This window comes from Thalassophryne amazonica, chromosome 10 (assembly GCF_902500255.1).
Source record: "Thalassophryne amazonica chromosome 10, fThaAma1.1, whole genome shotgun sequence".
NCBI classification, from domain to species: Eukaryota; Metazoa; Chordata; class Actinopteri; order Batrachoidiformes; family Batrachoididae; genus Thalassophryne; species Thalassophryne amazonica.
In genome coordinates this window covers 36,445,305-36,462,722 of record NC_047112.1, presented here as the reverse complement: position 1 = coordinate 36,462,722, position 17,418 = coordinate 36,445,305, and the positions used below count along the sequence as shown (strand labels likewise).

The 17,418-nt window shown below is 40.7% G+C and overlaps 2 protein-coding genes across 2 annotated transcripts; one reads left to right on the top strand and one right to left on the bottom strand.

Annotated features, from left to right (window-relative positions):
* Nucleotides 1-1,586: 1,586 nt before the first annotated feature.
* On the top strand, nt 1,587-9,276 carry odf3l2b (outer dense fiber of sperm tails 3-like 2b). Its single transcript, XM_034179149.1, has 4 exons — nt 1,587-1,864; nt 7,995-8,102; nt 8,386-8,499; nt 8,750-9,276. Exons 1-4 carry the CDS (start codon nt 1,816-1,818, stop codon nt 9,274-9,276), a joined length of 798 nt encoding a protein of 265 aa, XP_034035040.1. The 5' UTR covers nt 1,587-1,815.
* Nucleotides 9,277-9,514: 238 nt separating this feature from the next.
* Nucleotides 9,515-16,160, bottom strand: cks2 (CDC28 protein kinase regulatory subunit 2). Its single transcript, XM_034180820.1, has 3 exons — nt 16,005-16,160; nt 13,610-13,737; nt 9,515-9,757 (listed from the first exon to the last, which is right to left on the bottom strand). The coding sequence occupies exons 1-3, from the start codon at nt 16,061-16,063 to the stop codon at nt 9,714-9,716; spliced, it is 231 nt and encodes a 76-aa protein (XP_034036711.1). The 5' UTR covers nt 16,064-16,160; the 3' UTR covers nt 9,515-9,713.
* Nucleotides 16,161-17,418: the final 1,258 nt, after the last annotated feature.

The following is a 17,418-nucleotide window of genomic DNA, read 5'->3' as shown; positions in this document are numbered from 1 at the left end:
CTGTCAACTGTGGGACCTTTTATGTTGATAGGTGTGTGCCTTTCCATATCATGTCCAATCAACTGAATTTTCCACAGGTGGACTCCAATTAAGCTGTAGAAACATCTCAAGGATGATCAGTGGGAACAGGATGCACCTGAGCTCAATTTTGAGCTTCATGGCAAAGGCTGCGAATACTTATGTACATATGATTTCTTAGTTTTTTCTTTTTAATAAATTTGCAAAAATAAAAAAAGAATTAACTTTTCACATTGTCATTATGGGGTATTCTGTGTTGAATTTTGAGGCAAAAACTGAATTTCATCTATTTTGGAATAAGGCTATAACATTTAAAAAAGTGGAAACTAAAGCACTGTCAATACTTTCCAGATGCACTGAGGAAGAGACAGCTATAAAACAACTGCATTTGAGGGCTGATGAAAGTAGACATGAGTCATAAGGTGACAAAAGATGTGGCAAAGATTAACGGGTGTGGAGTGGTTACTACGCTTATAACTAACAGACATTCACACATTTAATCTCTACTTTATGCAACAGACAATTGTGAAAAAATATTATTCTAACACTGAGGACACAGAGAGACGTGCCACATAGCCAACATGTCGCCAATGTTCCCTCACAATGCGAAAGATAATGTGCATCTGAGTCCCCCAAGGAATCGCTTGGCAAATAGAACCTTCTCCTCTCGTTCCCCGGTCCTGTGGAATGATCTCCCTGCATTCGTGAGGCAGTCCGACTCTGTTGAGACTTTTAGGTCGCGGCTGAAGACGCATTTGTTTTCTATTTTATATGATTGACTATTGTTTACTCTGCTTTTTATTGTTTTTATTTTTTTTTATCTTTTTAACTATTTTATTATACTTTTAATCTTTTAATCATGTTCTTTGATCTTTTGATTTAATTTGTTTTGGTTTTTCATTGCTGAGTTGTTTTCTGTGAAGCGCCTTGAGGCGACGCTGTCATGATTTGGTGCTCTGTCAGTTCGATAAATTGAATTGAATCGCTTATTGGACACAGTCATTCTAGCTGTCCTTAAGAATCCTCCAAAGAGACCTAGTACGAGACATTTAGTCCTCACCTTAGGTCAATGGTTAGTGTCCAATTCTCACAACCATACAGTAAGACAGGTAGCACCAGGACCAAAAGACTTGGACCGTCGTTCTCCTAGTCAGCATTACCAAACACCTTTCTCCAGCGACCCCACGACTCCATAAGCTCTTCTCAAATGTCTGTCATTCTCAAACGGCAAGGACCCAGAGACATGCATGTCACTGCTGAGATAAACATTTGTGGAAAAATCATTATCATTTCTCTTCACGCCAAGAAAAAGCACAATGACCACATGACCTGCCAGTAGTTTATTACTTGAGGTAAAATTTGGCTGTGGAACTCTATACCAAACCTAACCCCCCACCAAGTGACTGTTGAAGTTTGTGTTACTGTAGTAACAAAAAGCCAGCAGTGCAGGGGAGCTGGCTGCAACAGAGTATCCACGACAGTCACTGTGGCAACTGGATGCATTCCTGAACACACCAACTGGTCTCCACACTGGGCTGAACTAAGAGTGAGAGACAGCAGTTATCTTCGTGTCACTCATTTCTGTGAGGATCTGTCTTTGCACATGTGAACTGTACAAATGAAAGCGTTCACAAATACCATCTGCACCTCTCCAACATCTGGAAGAAACCTGAGCACAGGATAAGGAGTGAACTGCTTCAGTTTTTACATTTTGATTCCTTCTGTGTGGTATTGAATATTATTATTACAGCTGTTACTGAAAGATTTCTGAAGCACTGACCGACATTTCTATCAAGAATGAAGGAAGTGGAGAAAAAGCGTCCTGTGATCGCAGCGAGACAAAAAGGTGAGCCAGTGCTTTTCCTGCTACCGACTTTGAGCCTGTGCATATAACATTTTAAATCCAGCATCCATCAGTGAATCAATAGTGAATCAACAGCCCTCATTGGCTGCACAGTGCATCCGGAACGTATTCACAGCGCATCACTTTTTCAACATTTTGTTACAGCCTTATTCCAAAATGGAGTAAATTAATTTTTTCCCCTCACAATTCTACTCACAACACCCCATAATGACAACATGCAAAATGGTTTTTTGTTTTGTTTTTTCACTCTCATTACTCACTCATCTTCAGCCACTTATCCGGGATTGGGGTACGGGCAACAGCTCCAGCAGGGGGGGGACCCAGACTTCCCTTTCCGGTGCAACATTGACCACCTCTGACTGGAGGATCTCGAGGCATTCCCAGGGCAGTGTGAAGATATAATCTCTCCACCTAGTCCTGGGTCTTCCCCAGGGTCTCCTCCCAGATGGATATGCCTGGAACAGGAGGCATCCTTACCAGATTCCCAAACCACCTCAGCTTCCTCCTTTCAACGCCAAGAAGCAGCCGCTCTACTCAGAGCTCCCCACGGATAACCGAGCTTCTCACCCTATCTCTAAGGGAGACACCAGCCACCCACCTAAGGAAGCCCATTTCGGCCACTTGTACCCACGATCTAGTTCTTTCGGTCATGACCCAACCCTCATGACCATAGGTGAGAGTAGGAACAAAGACTGACCAGTAGATTGAGAGCTACGCCTTTTGGCTCAGCTCCCTTTTCAACACAACAGTACAGTAGAGCAAATGCAACACTGCCGCTGCTGCGCAGATTCTCTGCCCAATCTCACGCTCCATTGTCCCCTCACTCGTGAACAATACCTCGAGATACTTGAACTCCTTCACTTGGGGCAAGACCGTATTCCCTACCCAGAGTAGGCAATCCATTGGTTTCCTGCTGAGAACCATTGCCTCAGATTTAAAGGTGCTGATCCTCATTCCAGCCGCTTCACACTCAGCTGCGAACCGATCCAGTGAGTGTTGGAGGTCACTGGCCGATGAAGCCAACAGGACCACATCATCTGCAAAAAGCAGTGATGAGAGCCTGAGCCCACTAAACTGGAAACAGACGTTTCCTCTCTGGGAACCATCACCTTATCATGGTGGAGAGGTTTGTGTGCTGCTATGAACCTGAGAGCTGTGTTGTCTGGAGCCTTTGTGCTCTTGGTAGGGTCTCCCGTGGCAAATTGGTCTCAGGCGAGAGGCCAGGCTAAGAATGGTTCACAAGACACAATGACAAAACGAGGCAGAGGAAATGTGACCCGGGCCGGAGGAAGCCTGGGGCCCCCATCTGGAGCCAGGCCTGGATGTAGGGCCCATCAGCGAGCGTCTGTTGGCTGTGCTTGCCACGGAGCCCAGTTGGGCACAGCCCGAAAAGGCAACATGGACCTTCCATCTCCACCCTATGGGCTCACCACTTGCAGGGGGAACCGCTGGTGTCAGGTGTGCTGTCCCATGGGTGGCGGTGAAGGTCGAGGGCCTCGGCGGACCAGACCCGGGTGGCAGGAGCTAGCTCTGGGGGTGTGAAACGTCACCTCGCTATGGAGGAAGGAGCCGGAGCTTGTGTGGGAGGTGGAGCGATACCAGTTAGATGTGGTGGGCCTCACCTCCACGCACAGCCTCAGTTCTGGAACCACCCTCCTTGATAGGGGTTGTTTTTTTTTTGTTTGTTTTGTTTTTGCAAATTTATTAAAATAAATTAAGAAATCACATGCACATAAATATTCGCACCCTTTGCTCAACACTTTGTTGATGCACCTTTGGCAGCAATTGCAGTCTCAAGTCTTCTTGAATATGATGCCACAAGCTTGGGGCACCTATCTTTGGGCAGTTTTGTCCATTCCTTTTTGCAGCACCTCTCAAGCTCCATCAGGTTGGATGAGGAGCATCAGTGCACAGCTATTTTCATATCTTTCCAGATATGTTCAATCAGATTCAGGTCTGGGCTCTGGCTGGGCCACTCAAGGACATTCACAGAGCTGTCCTGAAGCTACTGCTTTGATATCTTGGCTGTGTGCTTAGGGTCATTGTCCTGCTGAAAGATGAACCGTTGCCCCAGTCTGAGGTCAAGAGTGCTCTGGAGCAAGTTTTCATCCAGAATGTCTCTGCCATCTCTAGGAAGAGTCCAGGGGCCTCATGTCCAAAGCGTGCGTACACACTAAAACATGGTGTACATCTGTCTCCACGCCAACATTCAGATGTATCAAAAGTGAAATGACCGTGGAAATGTGCGGTGAGTTACGCAAAAATACTGACTGGCGTACACACATTTCTACAGCTATTGTTCCACTGTGGGCTTCCTGGAAACAGGGACATTCCAGCATGAGCTGGCCGATCACTCAGGAGTGTGCCAGTCAACCTTGAGCCGAACCATGCCAGCTTTGTGGAACACAATCAACTGAATGTCATCCAGGTACAGTAGTGTTCAGAATAATAGTAGTGCTATGTGACTAAAAAGATTAATCCAGGTTTTGAGTATATTTCTTATTGTTACATGGGAAACAAGGTACCAGGAGATTCAGTAGATTCTCACTGCGGCCACATATGGGCATTCAAATATGTTTATTATTATTATTAATGTGTTTTTTTTTTATTATTTTTGCTTGATGGTGAGAGCTGCAGAACTTAACAGGCTTTGTGTGTTCTGTATTTGTCAATAAATGTGTGTGTAAGTTATAAATGTCACACTGTCAGTGGAGGTGCTCCTCACCTTTTTGACATCAGAGTGTGTGTTCTGTTCTGCATGTTGGCCTCACACACACTCCGTAGCTGCCACATTTTCCAGTTTCATGATTAATCCGTTTAACAGCGTACCGAATAAACTGTCTCTGCGTGTCTCCACGTAATTTCCAGTCACCTGTAGTGTAATTTATTTTCTGTGTTCATGTTGTCTGATGTGACGGTGTGGGGAATCCCTGCTCAAAGGACCGATTAACATGAAATTGCATATTTAAATAGGGCGTGGCCAGGAAGGAGTTTGGTTCCATGTTCAGTGGGATGTACAAATGGAATGTGCGTTGATCCATGCCTATGCACACTTTGATACATCTGAATATGTTTGTGCTTATGCCAGTTCCTGGGTTTTGGCGTAAGCCATTTTCAACCCAGTCTCACGGATTGTCAGGATTCAGCAGCACAAAATATACAATAACCTATTGGTTCATCTTATTGTCACAAAAAGTGCAAACTTTTCGCCATGGGGGCACAAATTCATTGTATTTCATTCCGTGATGGCGGCACGTAATTAAAAGTGCAGTGGGGAGTCAGGGTGGTAATGGTTAGGGTTGGGGGTAGGAGTAGGGTTAGTAATAGTGAGTTAAAAAAAAACCCCTATCACAAAAATTTTAATCATTTTGTGACGAGAGGGCAAAAAACAAACAAATAAACAAACAAACAAAAAAACCTGTGAGACTGGGCTGGCCATTTTTTAGTAGGAAATTCACGCAAGTCTGTGTATATGAGGCCAATCTGAACTTCTTTCATTTGCGGATTATGGAGGCCATTGTACTTATTGGGACCTTCAAAGCAGCAGAAATGTTTCTGTACCCTTCCCCAGATTTGTGCCTCAAGACAATCCTGTCTCGGAGGTCTACAGACAATTCCTTTGACTTCGTGCTTGGTTTGTACTCTGACATGCACTGTCAACTGTGGGACCTTATATGTAGACAGGTGTGTGCCTTTCCATATCATGTCCAATCAACTGAATTTACCGCAGGTGGACTCCAGTTAAGCTGCAGAAACATCTCAAGGATGATCAGTGGACACATGATGAACCTGAGCTCAATTTCGAGCTTCATGAGAAAGGCGCTTGAATCCTTATGTACATGTGATTTCTTATTTTTTTATTTTTAATACTTTTGCAAAAATCTAAAATTAAGAAAAACTTTTTCACATTGTCATTATGGGGTATTGTGTGTAGAACTTTGAGGGAAAAAAATAATTTAATCCATTTTTGAATAGGACTGTAACATAAAAAAATGTAGAAAAAGTGAAGTGCTGTGAATCCATTCCAGATGCATTGTAATTCACTATGTAAAAAAGGGAACTTGACCAAACTAAGGTGTTTTGTCAGTCAACAGACATGCCAGGAGTCATTCTATTGTTTTTTTTAAACCAACCATTACCTCTGAACACTCGTATACAGAAAAACTTTGTCCATGTGGTGATTTGATATTTTTTGCAGCCTACAGCACCATCTTACCTACAGCAAACCCTACTTATAGGAGGTCATGGCAACACACTTGTCAACACAAAAATGGCTCCATACAAATGCACTAATATCAATCGATTTAAATCTGTGGATTGCTGCAGATTTAATTATATATGTTAAATTATTTCCAAAAAATTAATTGGATTCTTTGATTAGGGGATGTGATAGTCTAGTGGTTAAGCGTTGGGCTTGAGACCAGAGGATCCTTGGTTCAAATCCCAGCCTGACCAGAAAATCACTAAGCGCCCTTGGGCAAGGTCCTTATTCCCCAAGTTGCTTCCAGTGTGTAGTTGGCGCCTTGTATGGCATCAGCCTGACATCGGGGTGAATGTGAGGCATTGATGTGTAAAGAGCTTTGAGCATCTGATGCAGATGGAAAAATGCTATATAAATACAGTCCATTTACCATTTTGATTTATATATGTGTAAACTCTTGAACACATAATTTAAATTGCTGCGATCTTCCTATTTTTGGGGTCGGATGGCTAATATGTGAGATGAGTGTGTGATTTCGTCTTTCCTGGTCAGCTTCTATTCTATCTCACCAAATTAAAAAGCAGCATATAATGAGGATGATCTGATTAGTACATAGTGAACTTTGACGCACCAAATCAGCAAAAAAAAGTAACTTTGTTTTGCCTCTGTATTATATCTCAGACATGTCTGCCACCTGCTGGATGGATTGTGGAAAATCACAAACAGCTGTCGAAGTTATAGTTTGGTTGCCACCAAGTCATCATGGTTTAACTTGTTGCTCGTTGGTGCACACCACCCACTGGTTCCCAACTAATGTCAGTGTCAGCTAACAGTTTAACCGAGAGGTCAAACTTGATGCTCACTACATGAGCAAATAGGGATGAAATAAAACCACAATTAAAGAACAGAATGTGTGGCTGGGGACTGTGCCAAATCTTTTCATCTGCACTGAAAATGATTGAATCACTGTTGTGGAGCATTTTGAAGCCTCTTTTTAGAGTTTTTTGGAGTCTGTATCAAAAAGAAGACATGCTCAACACTGCCACCTGCTTTACAGTTCACAAATCTGCAGCCACATCAAATTTTCATTTTAAAAAGGTGGTCAGTGCAGGATCTTTACGTACGTAGTCTATAGCACATGATACTTGTATGTATGTAAGGATAGTCAAATATAGGCCTGGTTTTGAAAAGAGATGTGTTCCTTGTGCTGATTATAGTCAGTGACCCACTCATTTATATTTTGGCTCTCTGAGCCCTACACTGTCAACAGTACAGGGACTGGTTTTTCTAAACTTCCAAATGTTTACTTCCCCCACCCTGCCCTCAATGGTTGTTTTATGAGATCATAAAGCTGTGTAATCTCCACTACTCCACATTTTTTTTTTTTTTTGTGATTATCTGCCTGCAATAAGTCCTTGTGTAACATGATGAGAAACCAAAAAGTCAAAATTTTAACTGTTTTGCAGTTTGATCACCTGGTGAATTCAGAATAAAGATTTTTTTTTTTTCCCCATAAAATCATTACATGATGTTAGAGAATTATACTTGGCACCTTTGGCCACAGTAGCTAAAGTGGACATTGGCCATGATTATTACCCCCCACCCCCCCAAAATCCAGCCATATAAAGTGTAAACAGGGACATAGTCAAACTCAGTCTAAAACAACTATTTGCTATTATCTCCAAAACCCCTTGGGCCAAAACTAACCAAACCTTTCACTCCAGAAGTCCAGCAGAGAAACAATAACCATAGCAACGGTGAGCTGATTAGCACGTGAATGCAGAACCATATTTTGACTATTACTTGCACTAGAATTTCATTCTGTGTTCCAGATTTATGGCTGATTTTTCGCTTGGTGGAGCTCTTTCCTCTGATTTGTTCCTTTGTAAGTGTTCTGTCCTCTGTATCTAGGGCCTGGACCAGGGCGCTACGGACTTCCTCCCACGATTGGATTTATTGGCCACGATTTCACCAAGCCAACAAGTCCTGCCTACTCTTTCCATGGTGCAACAAAAAACAGTGAGCCCCCCCTTTTTTTTTTTTTGGTCTGTGATGGTTTACGGTCACCATGCTGGTGCTTCCTCCACCATGATGGTACCAGTAGTCCATCCCTGTGTACTGAATCATTTATCTGACATGTGGGTATGTTCTTGACATCAAGTCTCTGCTGGATCATACTCACATGGTCATATTATACTGGAAACCTTTTGGATTTGTATGTAACCATATGGCACACATATATAAAAACTTCAGTCACTGAAACTTTTATTTTCATTGAAACTGAGGATTATGTTACCTGCAGTATATGCTGTTGACTCCAGTCCAGGACCTCAGTACAGTGTTGACGCAAAAATCACACGATTTGGAAAGGAAGGAACACCCGCATACTCAATATTTGGTAAAATCAAAGAACGCAGTAAGTATGACCAAATAAAATTTTGCAGATTTGTAAATTAATAGTTTTACTGATGTTGCATTCAAAAAATTAATCTGTTTAACATTAAGTGATGTGTTTGAGCAAAAGAGCAAGACAACCTGCATGTCAAATGATTATTTTTACCCCAGTAGCCTGTTTGTATTCATGTAGAAAACAAGTTTTTGACTCTGCAACTGAAAATCTAAACCAGTGTATTTGTTATATGGTGCTAGTCTGTTCTTTTCACTAGAGGGAGTATTCAACACACCTGGACCAGGCACGTACAGTCCAGAGAAAACCCCACCCTGTAGCCTCCAGTCCAGGGCCCCGTCCTACACAATGGGCTCTCGCACCAACTACCGGCCTGTTGACGCTGTACCCCCACCAAACATGTACACTCTCCCTCCACTCCTGGGCTCTAAAGTCCCAAACAAGACATCCAGTGCGAGTTACACAATTTCAGGAGTTCGCAGCAGGGGACAAGCTCAAGATATTTCCAAGACTCCAGGCCCATGTGGGTACAACAGTACAGACCCAAATGTGTATTTAACCAAACAACCAGCCTTCTCCATGCTGGGTCGCCATTCCTTAGACAGGGATAACAAGGGACCCGGTCCTGCAACTTACCACCCTGAGAAAGTGACTGTCCACAAGAGCAGGACCCCGGCCTTCTCCATGGGAATCAGACACTCGGAATACATTGCTCCACTAATTGTGGATGTTGCTGATTGCACACCAACTACTCGCACAAGCAATTACAGAAGCACAATTTCTTAATTGGGAAATAAGCACAATGTGAAAAACTTAATTTTTATTTTCTTCTTTACAGCAACAAAGAACAGAACTCACTGTCAAGTATAATACAGAGTACAAATAACTATGTACATTAAATACAAAGTTGAAAGAAGAATCACTTGTCAGGAAAATGTGCTTGAGAACAATAAATTCAAATCTTGCCAAATAAACCACTCAAAATGACACCAAGCAACATTTAAGTGTATTTAAGGTTGTTTACAAGCTTAATATTTTCAGCAGATGTAACAATAGCTGTTGGACTCATTACTTAGAAATAACAGAATCACACAAAAAGATGTTTTAATTTACAGTTTTCTACACTACATGTTAAGAGAAAGTAGACAGGCACATTAGAAATGTATGAACAACAGCAACATCATCAGCACGGAGGATCACAGGTATTTTTCAGATGTTCCCATTTAATTCTTTGGGAGGGGTCTTCTGAAAAGCAGAATGTGTGGCTCTGGAGAGTGAAGCACAAAAAAAGCGCCAGCTTTTAGTACAACTTATGGAATTTTAGTCATCAGATATCTATCCAGCCATCTATTTTCTCATCCTGCTTATGACTGCTGGAGCTTAATGTAACAATTATGGGCATTCAAAACTGTTACATAGTTTGACTCCAAATCATTATCCAGTATGAAAGAAATGTCATCCACAGTCAGTGTGCATTCTGCTTTGCTGTCTTTTACATTATAAATGTTCTAAAACAAGATACAAAACCCCAGAAATCCCATGTGAAAACTGACAGTTGATCGTTTTTAAAACCTGAATTTTAGCTTTTCTTAAATCATATGAAAATTGTTAAAGAATGATGCTTTTCCTTCTCCCAGGCTGGCGGTTTAGATTGTCTCATTTTGAGAACTGATCTTGGAGCTGCCAGCAGCTTATTTTTCACAAGTCGTAAGGTAAGATGAGCTCAGATGAAGCCCACCCAGGAAAAGAAAAAGCTCCAGCTCCTTGAGTCTGGTTTCAAATCTGGTTTCTCCCCTCTGTGATAACTGCAAGAGGGTGAATTGTTATTTTTTAACTTAGTTAAAGATGTTTAAAGCATAAATTTATGCATAATTAAAGATATGTGTTGCTGTGAGTGACAGCTGCTGAGCCATGCGCCTCCAACTCAGTCAGAGGGGCCACTAACTGTCATGGAGGACTGTGCATGTCATTTTGTGCATTTTATTACAAACAGATGGAACAGAAATGGCTTGCTGTGTGGTGAAATGTCACAACATCTAAGATGTCCTCACTGCAGTATTTGCAGCAACTGAAATTCTCATTTTATTTCATGTTGGATGCTAAGGGAATTAGCATTCTTAGCAGATATCAGTAGCTTCATCCATTAGATCCTACTAATGTACGATGCCGATTAAGAAAATAAGCAGCTCATAACTTTTAAAGCCCACACCAATGTAAACACATGAGAACCACCATGCAGTCCCAAAAAATGTTTCAATAAATACCCAAAGTGATATTAACCTATTAGCTTCACCGGTTCATACTTGAAGATTAGGTTATGTTCAGGCTTCTTTAGTCTAGGCCTGTCATGATGATAAATGTTGCGATATTACTGCTGACATAAGACCATTTATGCCACTGTTGTAGCATAATAATGCATGTCTATCATTTGAAATGCTGATTTTTCAGCTATGTTGAACGGCACGCAAGACACCTCGAGATCATCTATCTATTCACTCACTAGATGGAGGACAGTGGCAATCCACTCATTCACTGGCTGTTGCCAGAGCGCCACCATCTTGGTTAGCATCTGACAACCAGGCATAAATATAAATCAATGGGGGCATGATCAATGTTTAAGAGAGTTTCACCATAAATCTGCATTTTCCGTGCTATTACATTTATTCACACTCAATCCCATATTTGCACAGCCACTATTTGTCAAAAACAAATAGAGGATCAAACTATTTATATAATTGAATGAATTTTAGCCCCAGTCCAGATAGAAAATACCAAACACACTATGTCTGCCACAACACGAGATACTAGTCTAATTAATTTCATCATGAAGTTAAACATGGGAAATAATCAGGTGTGAAAGTAAGAGCTTCACACACTCACATATTAAAGACTGCTCTTAACCCACCTGCGGCGCCGCTTTTACGCGGCGCTTCTCCACAAAAATATCAAATAAAATAAATAAAATGAAACAGCCACCCCAACCAGGGTGAAAGTTGAAAGAAATCTGAAAATACTACACAGGAATATGGAGTATATCAGAGAAATTAATCTCCTTAGTGGAATATACATCAAAGCGACTGTCATGTGACCCACCAAATTGAAAGAAAAAGTATTTCTATTCTATGATTTTGCTCTTACAGAATATCTCAGGATGGAAAATCTGATGTGAAGAAAAAACCTGAGGCTAATTAAAAAGGGAATGAAAGTGAGACTTCTAATTTAATCACTAAATGAATGGTGAGATTCATCACAACAAAGCATCCAGGCAGTAAAACCTGAAAACATGTCTAGAAATGCTGTGTAGATTCTTCTAAGTGGTGAAACTGCATACAGCTCACAGCTTATGGGCAGCACGGTGGATTAGTGGTTAGCACTGTTGGCTCACAGCAAGAAGGGCATGGGATCGATTCCCACCTGTGGCCTTTCTGTGTGGAGTTTGCATGTTCTCCCCGTGTGTGCGTGGGTTTCCTCTGGGTGCTCCAGTTTCCTCCCACATTTAAAGACAAAAGAGATCTTGATCCCAATTGCACTAACCTGGTTAAATAAAGGTTGCATTAAATATAAATTAGTTTTCACTGCAGAGAACCTTCTTACTGAATTTACCCATACTTATAACATTTTGTATATGCAAAATTCTTGGATAACTGATTAATTGATGAGCCAATATATTAATTTAAATGATGATCATACACTCAACAAAAACATAAACGTAACACTTTTGGTTTTGCTCCCATTTTGTATGAGATGAACTCAAAGATCTAAAACTTTTTCCACATATACAATATCACCATTTCTCTCAAATATTGTTCACAAACCAGTCTAAATCTGTGATAGTGAGCACTTCTTTGCTGAGATAATCCATCCCACCTCACAGGTGTGCCATATCAAGATGCTGATTAGACACCATGATTAGTGCACAGGTGTGCCTTAGACTGCCCACAATAAAAGGCCACTCTGAAAGGTGCAGTTTTATCACACAGCACAATGCCACAGACGTCGCAAGATTTGAAGGAGCGTGCAATTGGCATGCTGACAGCAGAGCTGTTGCTCGTGTATTGAATGTTCATTCCTCTACCAAGCCATCTCCAAAGTCGTTTCAGAGAATTTGGCGGTACATCCAACCAGCCTCACAACCGCAGAGCACATGTAACCACACCAGCCCAGGACCTCCACATCCAGCATGTTCACCTCCAAGATCGTCTGAGACCAGCCACTCGGACAGCTGCTGGAACAATCGGTTTGCATAACCAAAGAATTTCTGCACAAACTGTCAGAAACTGTCTCAGGGAAGCTCATCTGCATGCTCGTCGTCCTCATCGGGGTCTCGACCTGACTCCAGTTCGTCGTCGTAACCGATTTGAGTGGGCAAATGCTCACATTCGCTGCCGTTTGGCACGTTGGAAAGGTGTTCTCTTCACGGATGATGCGAAGGAGATGTGTTGCACTGCATGAGGCAAATGGTGGTCACACCAGATACTGACTGGTATCCCCCCCAATAAAACAAAACTGCACCTTTCAGAGTGGCCTTTTATTGTGGCCAGTCTAAGGCACACCTGTGCACTAATCATGGTGTCTAATCAGCATCTTGGTATGGCACACCTGTGAGGTGGGATGGATTATCTCAGCAAAGGAGAAGTGCTCACTATCACAGATTTAGAGTGGTTTGTGCACAGTATTTGAGGGAAATGGTGATATTGTGTATGTGGAAAAAGTTTTAGATCTATGAGTTAATCTCATACAAAATGAGAGCAAAACCAAAAGTGTTGCGTTTATATTTTTGTTGAGTATATAATGGCATTAATTTGATATATGGATCAGTTTCAATAAACTGAGGCTTGTTGATGTTTTTCTGATCCATACATTTTATCAAGTCAGGTAACTTCCACATCACATACAAATCCAAGTCAACCTCCTCAACTGGTTTAGTAGATATAAACAGTTGTCATCAATGCATAACAGAAAAAAAATGGTTATCTGGTTATCACAAATCTAATATAAGCTGCACAAAATGACAGGGTAATTAGCATCACCTTATATTGTCTCACAGCTGTGGACATTTATAACTTTCAGCACCCACTGATGACATGTGCTGGTTGTTATGAGGTCCATAATGGCTCACCTGGTTTATGAATCATGTAGTGAATCCAGCCCTGGCTCTGCTGCACACCAAGTCCTCGCCATTCATCTTCTGACATCAGGTGGGAGGATGGTACCAGTTTGGACAGCTGCTTTGGAAGCACTACATGCCTGTGGAAAGATGAAAAAAAAAAAGCTCCCATAGGTCCAAACCTGTGTGCAGTTTTTTTTTTTTTTTTTAATGTACTAAGATGTAGCACAGTGAAGACCGGCCATCTTCAAACTAAAGGAATGAATGTTTTCCTGACTTCTAAATGTTAATTAAAAACATCTGCCAAATGCATAAATGTAATCATTTGTTCTGTTTGAATTGTGACATTTAACACCCTACGCATGTGCAACTCTAGTGCCAGGATAATGTACCATATCTGTTCCATGCAGTGTGCAAATCATAAATAGTCCAGAAATAGACAGATCAAACTATAATACATGCACTAATGCTCAACACTTCTGGAAGTGCGCAACATGTGGTCCAGAAGCACAATATTCAAATTTCCAAATGTTTTAGTAATTTTAGAACAATTACACCTAATTTTAATCTATTTAAAGTGTAGGTGACGCAAGAAAAAAAAAAAAAAAAACACACTAAAAATGATGAAATGTTGATATTTTAAAAAAATCCTGAACAATAAAAGTCAATAAGTGCGCAGGTGAAGGATAAGCAACATCTGTCTGAAGCTTGCGCTCTATTTCAACCCTCAGCCGCAACCATAGCCTACTGTTGCTACATCATAACCAGAATAGGAACTGCTGATTCAAGTCCAAATCGACTATAAACACAGTAGAGGTTGAGCTGTTTCCATGATTTTTTTTTTAATTATTTTTTTATAGTCCAGTCTAAAGGTTTTTCTGAAGCAGCTGTGGAGGACACAACCTTATGGTTTTGAACCTTTAGACCACAATGAAGGAGATGAAATGGAGGAAAACCTTCAGTCTGACAACAGTGCTATATTTATTGGCAGAGTTCAGAACACAGAATGATGATTATAAAATACATAAATGCAGGTGATTTTGGCATGCAACAGATGATAAATTTTTCCCAGCTCTGTGGTCATAATCGACTGATTATAAAAAAAAAAGTTTTACTGTCCTTCACATCAGAAAAATGTGACGAGGAAGTGTGGATTTTTCTCTTTTCACAGGAGTTTGGTGCCAGGTTACAGTACCAGCTGTAATCCGTTATTGCAACTGATGGATCAGTCTTTGCTTTGAACGAGCCACTTTGTGCTGCAAGTTAAGACTCCCACAGTTCCTCATCTGCTCATAATGTCTCACGTGCTGAAATTATGCCATGATCCACAGAATAATAAAACAAACAAAAAAATCTGAAAATACTCAGTTTTGCCTCCGTGTGGAGTGGAGAAGCCGCGAACACCGTGCAAGTGCGCACTCAATATAAGTGTTTCCACGTGCCAATCAAAAGGATTCTGCCGGCGAGAATAACCGTTCTCACACCAAAAACACAGTGCAGCTCCGACCCGAACCACTCAGTGGAAACAGGGCTGTCAGTAGCCTGTAAAAATGCATAAATTAATCCATAGATTAATGGGCTATTAAAACAATGGTTCTTGTTCTCATATAACTTCCTCCTTCTCCAATGTTGTGACTGGGTCAGAAGTTCCTGGTTTTTAGTGGCATGCAGTTTAAACGCTGAATCACTTCAGTAAACGCGCACCAGAAAAGGATAAATTTCAAACTGTTTAATTTTAGTCTCCAAATATTCAATAAAACATGGAATAACGTGTCACCTACACTTTAAGATCAAGCAATTTGCAAGGTTGCTCAGCAGCTGAGAGTTTTTGAGCCTTGTTCCAAAACCAGACATGTTCAGTGCCTGTCCAGTGTCCATAAATTGCAGATTCAGGAGTGTTAAAAAACCCTCCGGAAAAACCAATAAATAAATAAAAAAAAAAGAGACAAAAATCCAGTTTGTCCCAGTTCACGTACTGGACAAAACACATTCAGGTTCAGATCTACAGAAACATTCCATTCAATTTACAAAACATAAAACTAAGAAATTTGTAAATTTGACATGCTGTAACTATACGTTGTTTTTTATTAATAAATTACTTGAAATGATTAAACTTGATCATCATCAATTGTTGCTTTTCAACTTATTAAACAATTACGTCTAAGTGCAGCAGCTGTCAGACCAAACTGTGTTGCGTTTTATGACTTTAATGTATTAATACTTAGAGGCTCAGTGTTGTTCAAAAACAGACTTGCGGAAGAAAAAAAATAGTTAAGGTACATGACTATATACAAGAAAAACAGGTTGCGATATGAACTGTTAGCTAGAAAACGGTTATCAGCAGAGTATGACGTCTCGTCGACTAGCATAACAAAGTAAACGTTACTTCAAGCAAAAACACCTGTACCTGTACTCGAAGTCGTCATCGTTGTACTTGTCAGAGTAGTAAATCTGTTTTTTCGACATTTTCGCTGCAACGTTGGTAGCAATCAGCAGGCTGTTTTATGTCTGGTAGATAATTAGCACCGACTGCAGCAACACGCAATGAATGAATCTGCCGCTGTTTTCAGGAACAATTCAAACCTCAACGGTTGCTCCACGCCGATTGGTCTAAACAGTTCCACGCGCACAAAACAGGAGACCGCCCCTCTTAGGAGATCGTCTGTGTTTGACAGATGAATCACTCTACCAGTGACACACGTGACGTGGGTCCGACAGCCACTTTTCAAAGGCATTAATCTGAGTCAAGTGGCTGAATTAGATGTTTTGAATAAAAAGACTCGAGACATATGTATTACAATGCGTAGTATGATTATGGTCAATGTGTGACACCCTGCTCAGCGTTTTAGCTTGCCATAAGCTAAGCGAGTGACGCTCGTGAGTGTGAATGTGTCATTCTTTAAGAACAGACTTTTTCTTTGTGAGGTAAACTAGGGGCTGCCCCCTAGCGGTTGAATACAAGTGTGCACAAGTGTATCGATTAGTTCCATCAAATGAATGAATGAATGAATGAATAATAATTCATTATTATATAATTATATAAAAATAATAATTATTATTGTTATTATTATTAGTATTGTTGCTGTTATAATACTACTAATACAAATACTACTACTAAATATTCTTATATATATATATATATATATATATATATATGTATATATATATATATAAAACACGGCTAACACGGTTTTACAAAGGAATAGTTTGGACCATGTATCATCCTTACTTATCACGTTAGTAGTAACATATGTCACATGTCATAGAATCCAATAGACGTAGACCTTGTTTGACCTTTACTTTGGAGACCAAGCGTTCAACACTGTCAGCACTATTTCATTTATTAATCCTATTAGCTCAACCAATAATTTGCATCACTTTTTACCAAAATTGGAGCAACTTTAACTTTTGACCCCTGTACAAAATGACACTGACCTTTGTCACCATTCTTGCTGTTTTATCCTGTAATTTCATAAAATTCAGTCACAGATAGTCCAAACTATACCTTTTTGGAATCTTTATGATCAGGCAAATAATGTGGAATAGTTTTCAATATGATTGGAGCATCTTTTAATTTTGACCTCTATGTAATTCTTCAATTGACCCCTACCTGACCACCGATTGAAAAGTCAAGTGGCCAATTGATTTTTTTTCAAAAGAGGTGCGTCTAAGGAGTATTTCTGCCGATTCTGATGCTTTTATCACCATTTGCACGATTGTTTCACTTATCTGCCGCACTAACTGGAAAAGCACTGGAATTCCTTCCCCAGGTTGTTCTTTGGAGTGCAGTTGGCCATCTTGCATGGCAGCACGCTGACATT

Bases quoted from the DNA above. Each gene is read 5' to 3' on its own strand.
- odf3l2b (XM_034179149.1), top strand. From the start codon at position 1,816: ATGAAGGAAGTGGAGAAAAAGCGTCCTGTGATCGCAGCGAGACAAAAA. The intron at 1,865-7,994 runs GTGAGCCAGTGC...CTCTGTATCTAG, and splicing joins GATCGCAGCGAGACAAAAAG to GGCCTGGACCAGGGCGCTAC. The intron at 8,500-8,749 runs GTAAGTATGACC...TCTTTTCACTAG, and splicing joins TGGTAAAATCAAAGAACGCA to AGGGAGTATTCAACACACCT.
- cks2 (XM_034180820.1), bottom strand. From the start codon at position 16,063: ATGTCGAAAAAACAGATTTACTACTCTGACAAGTACAACGATGACGAC. The intron at 13,738-16,004 runs GTACAGGTGTTT...ATCTTTCCACAG, and splicing joins GATGACGACTTCGAGTACAG to GCATGTAGTGCTTCCAAAGC. The intron at 9,758-13,609 runs GTGAGCCATTAT...TTCACTCTCCAG, and splicing joins CTACATGATTCATAAACCAG to AGCCACACATTCTGCTTTTC.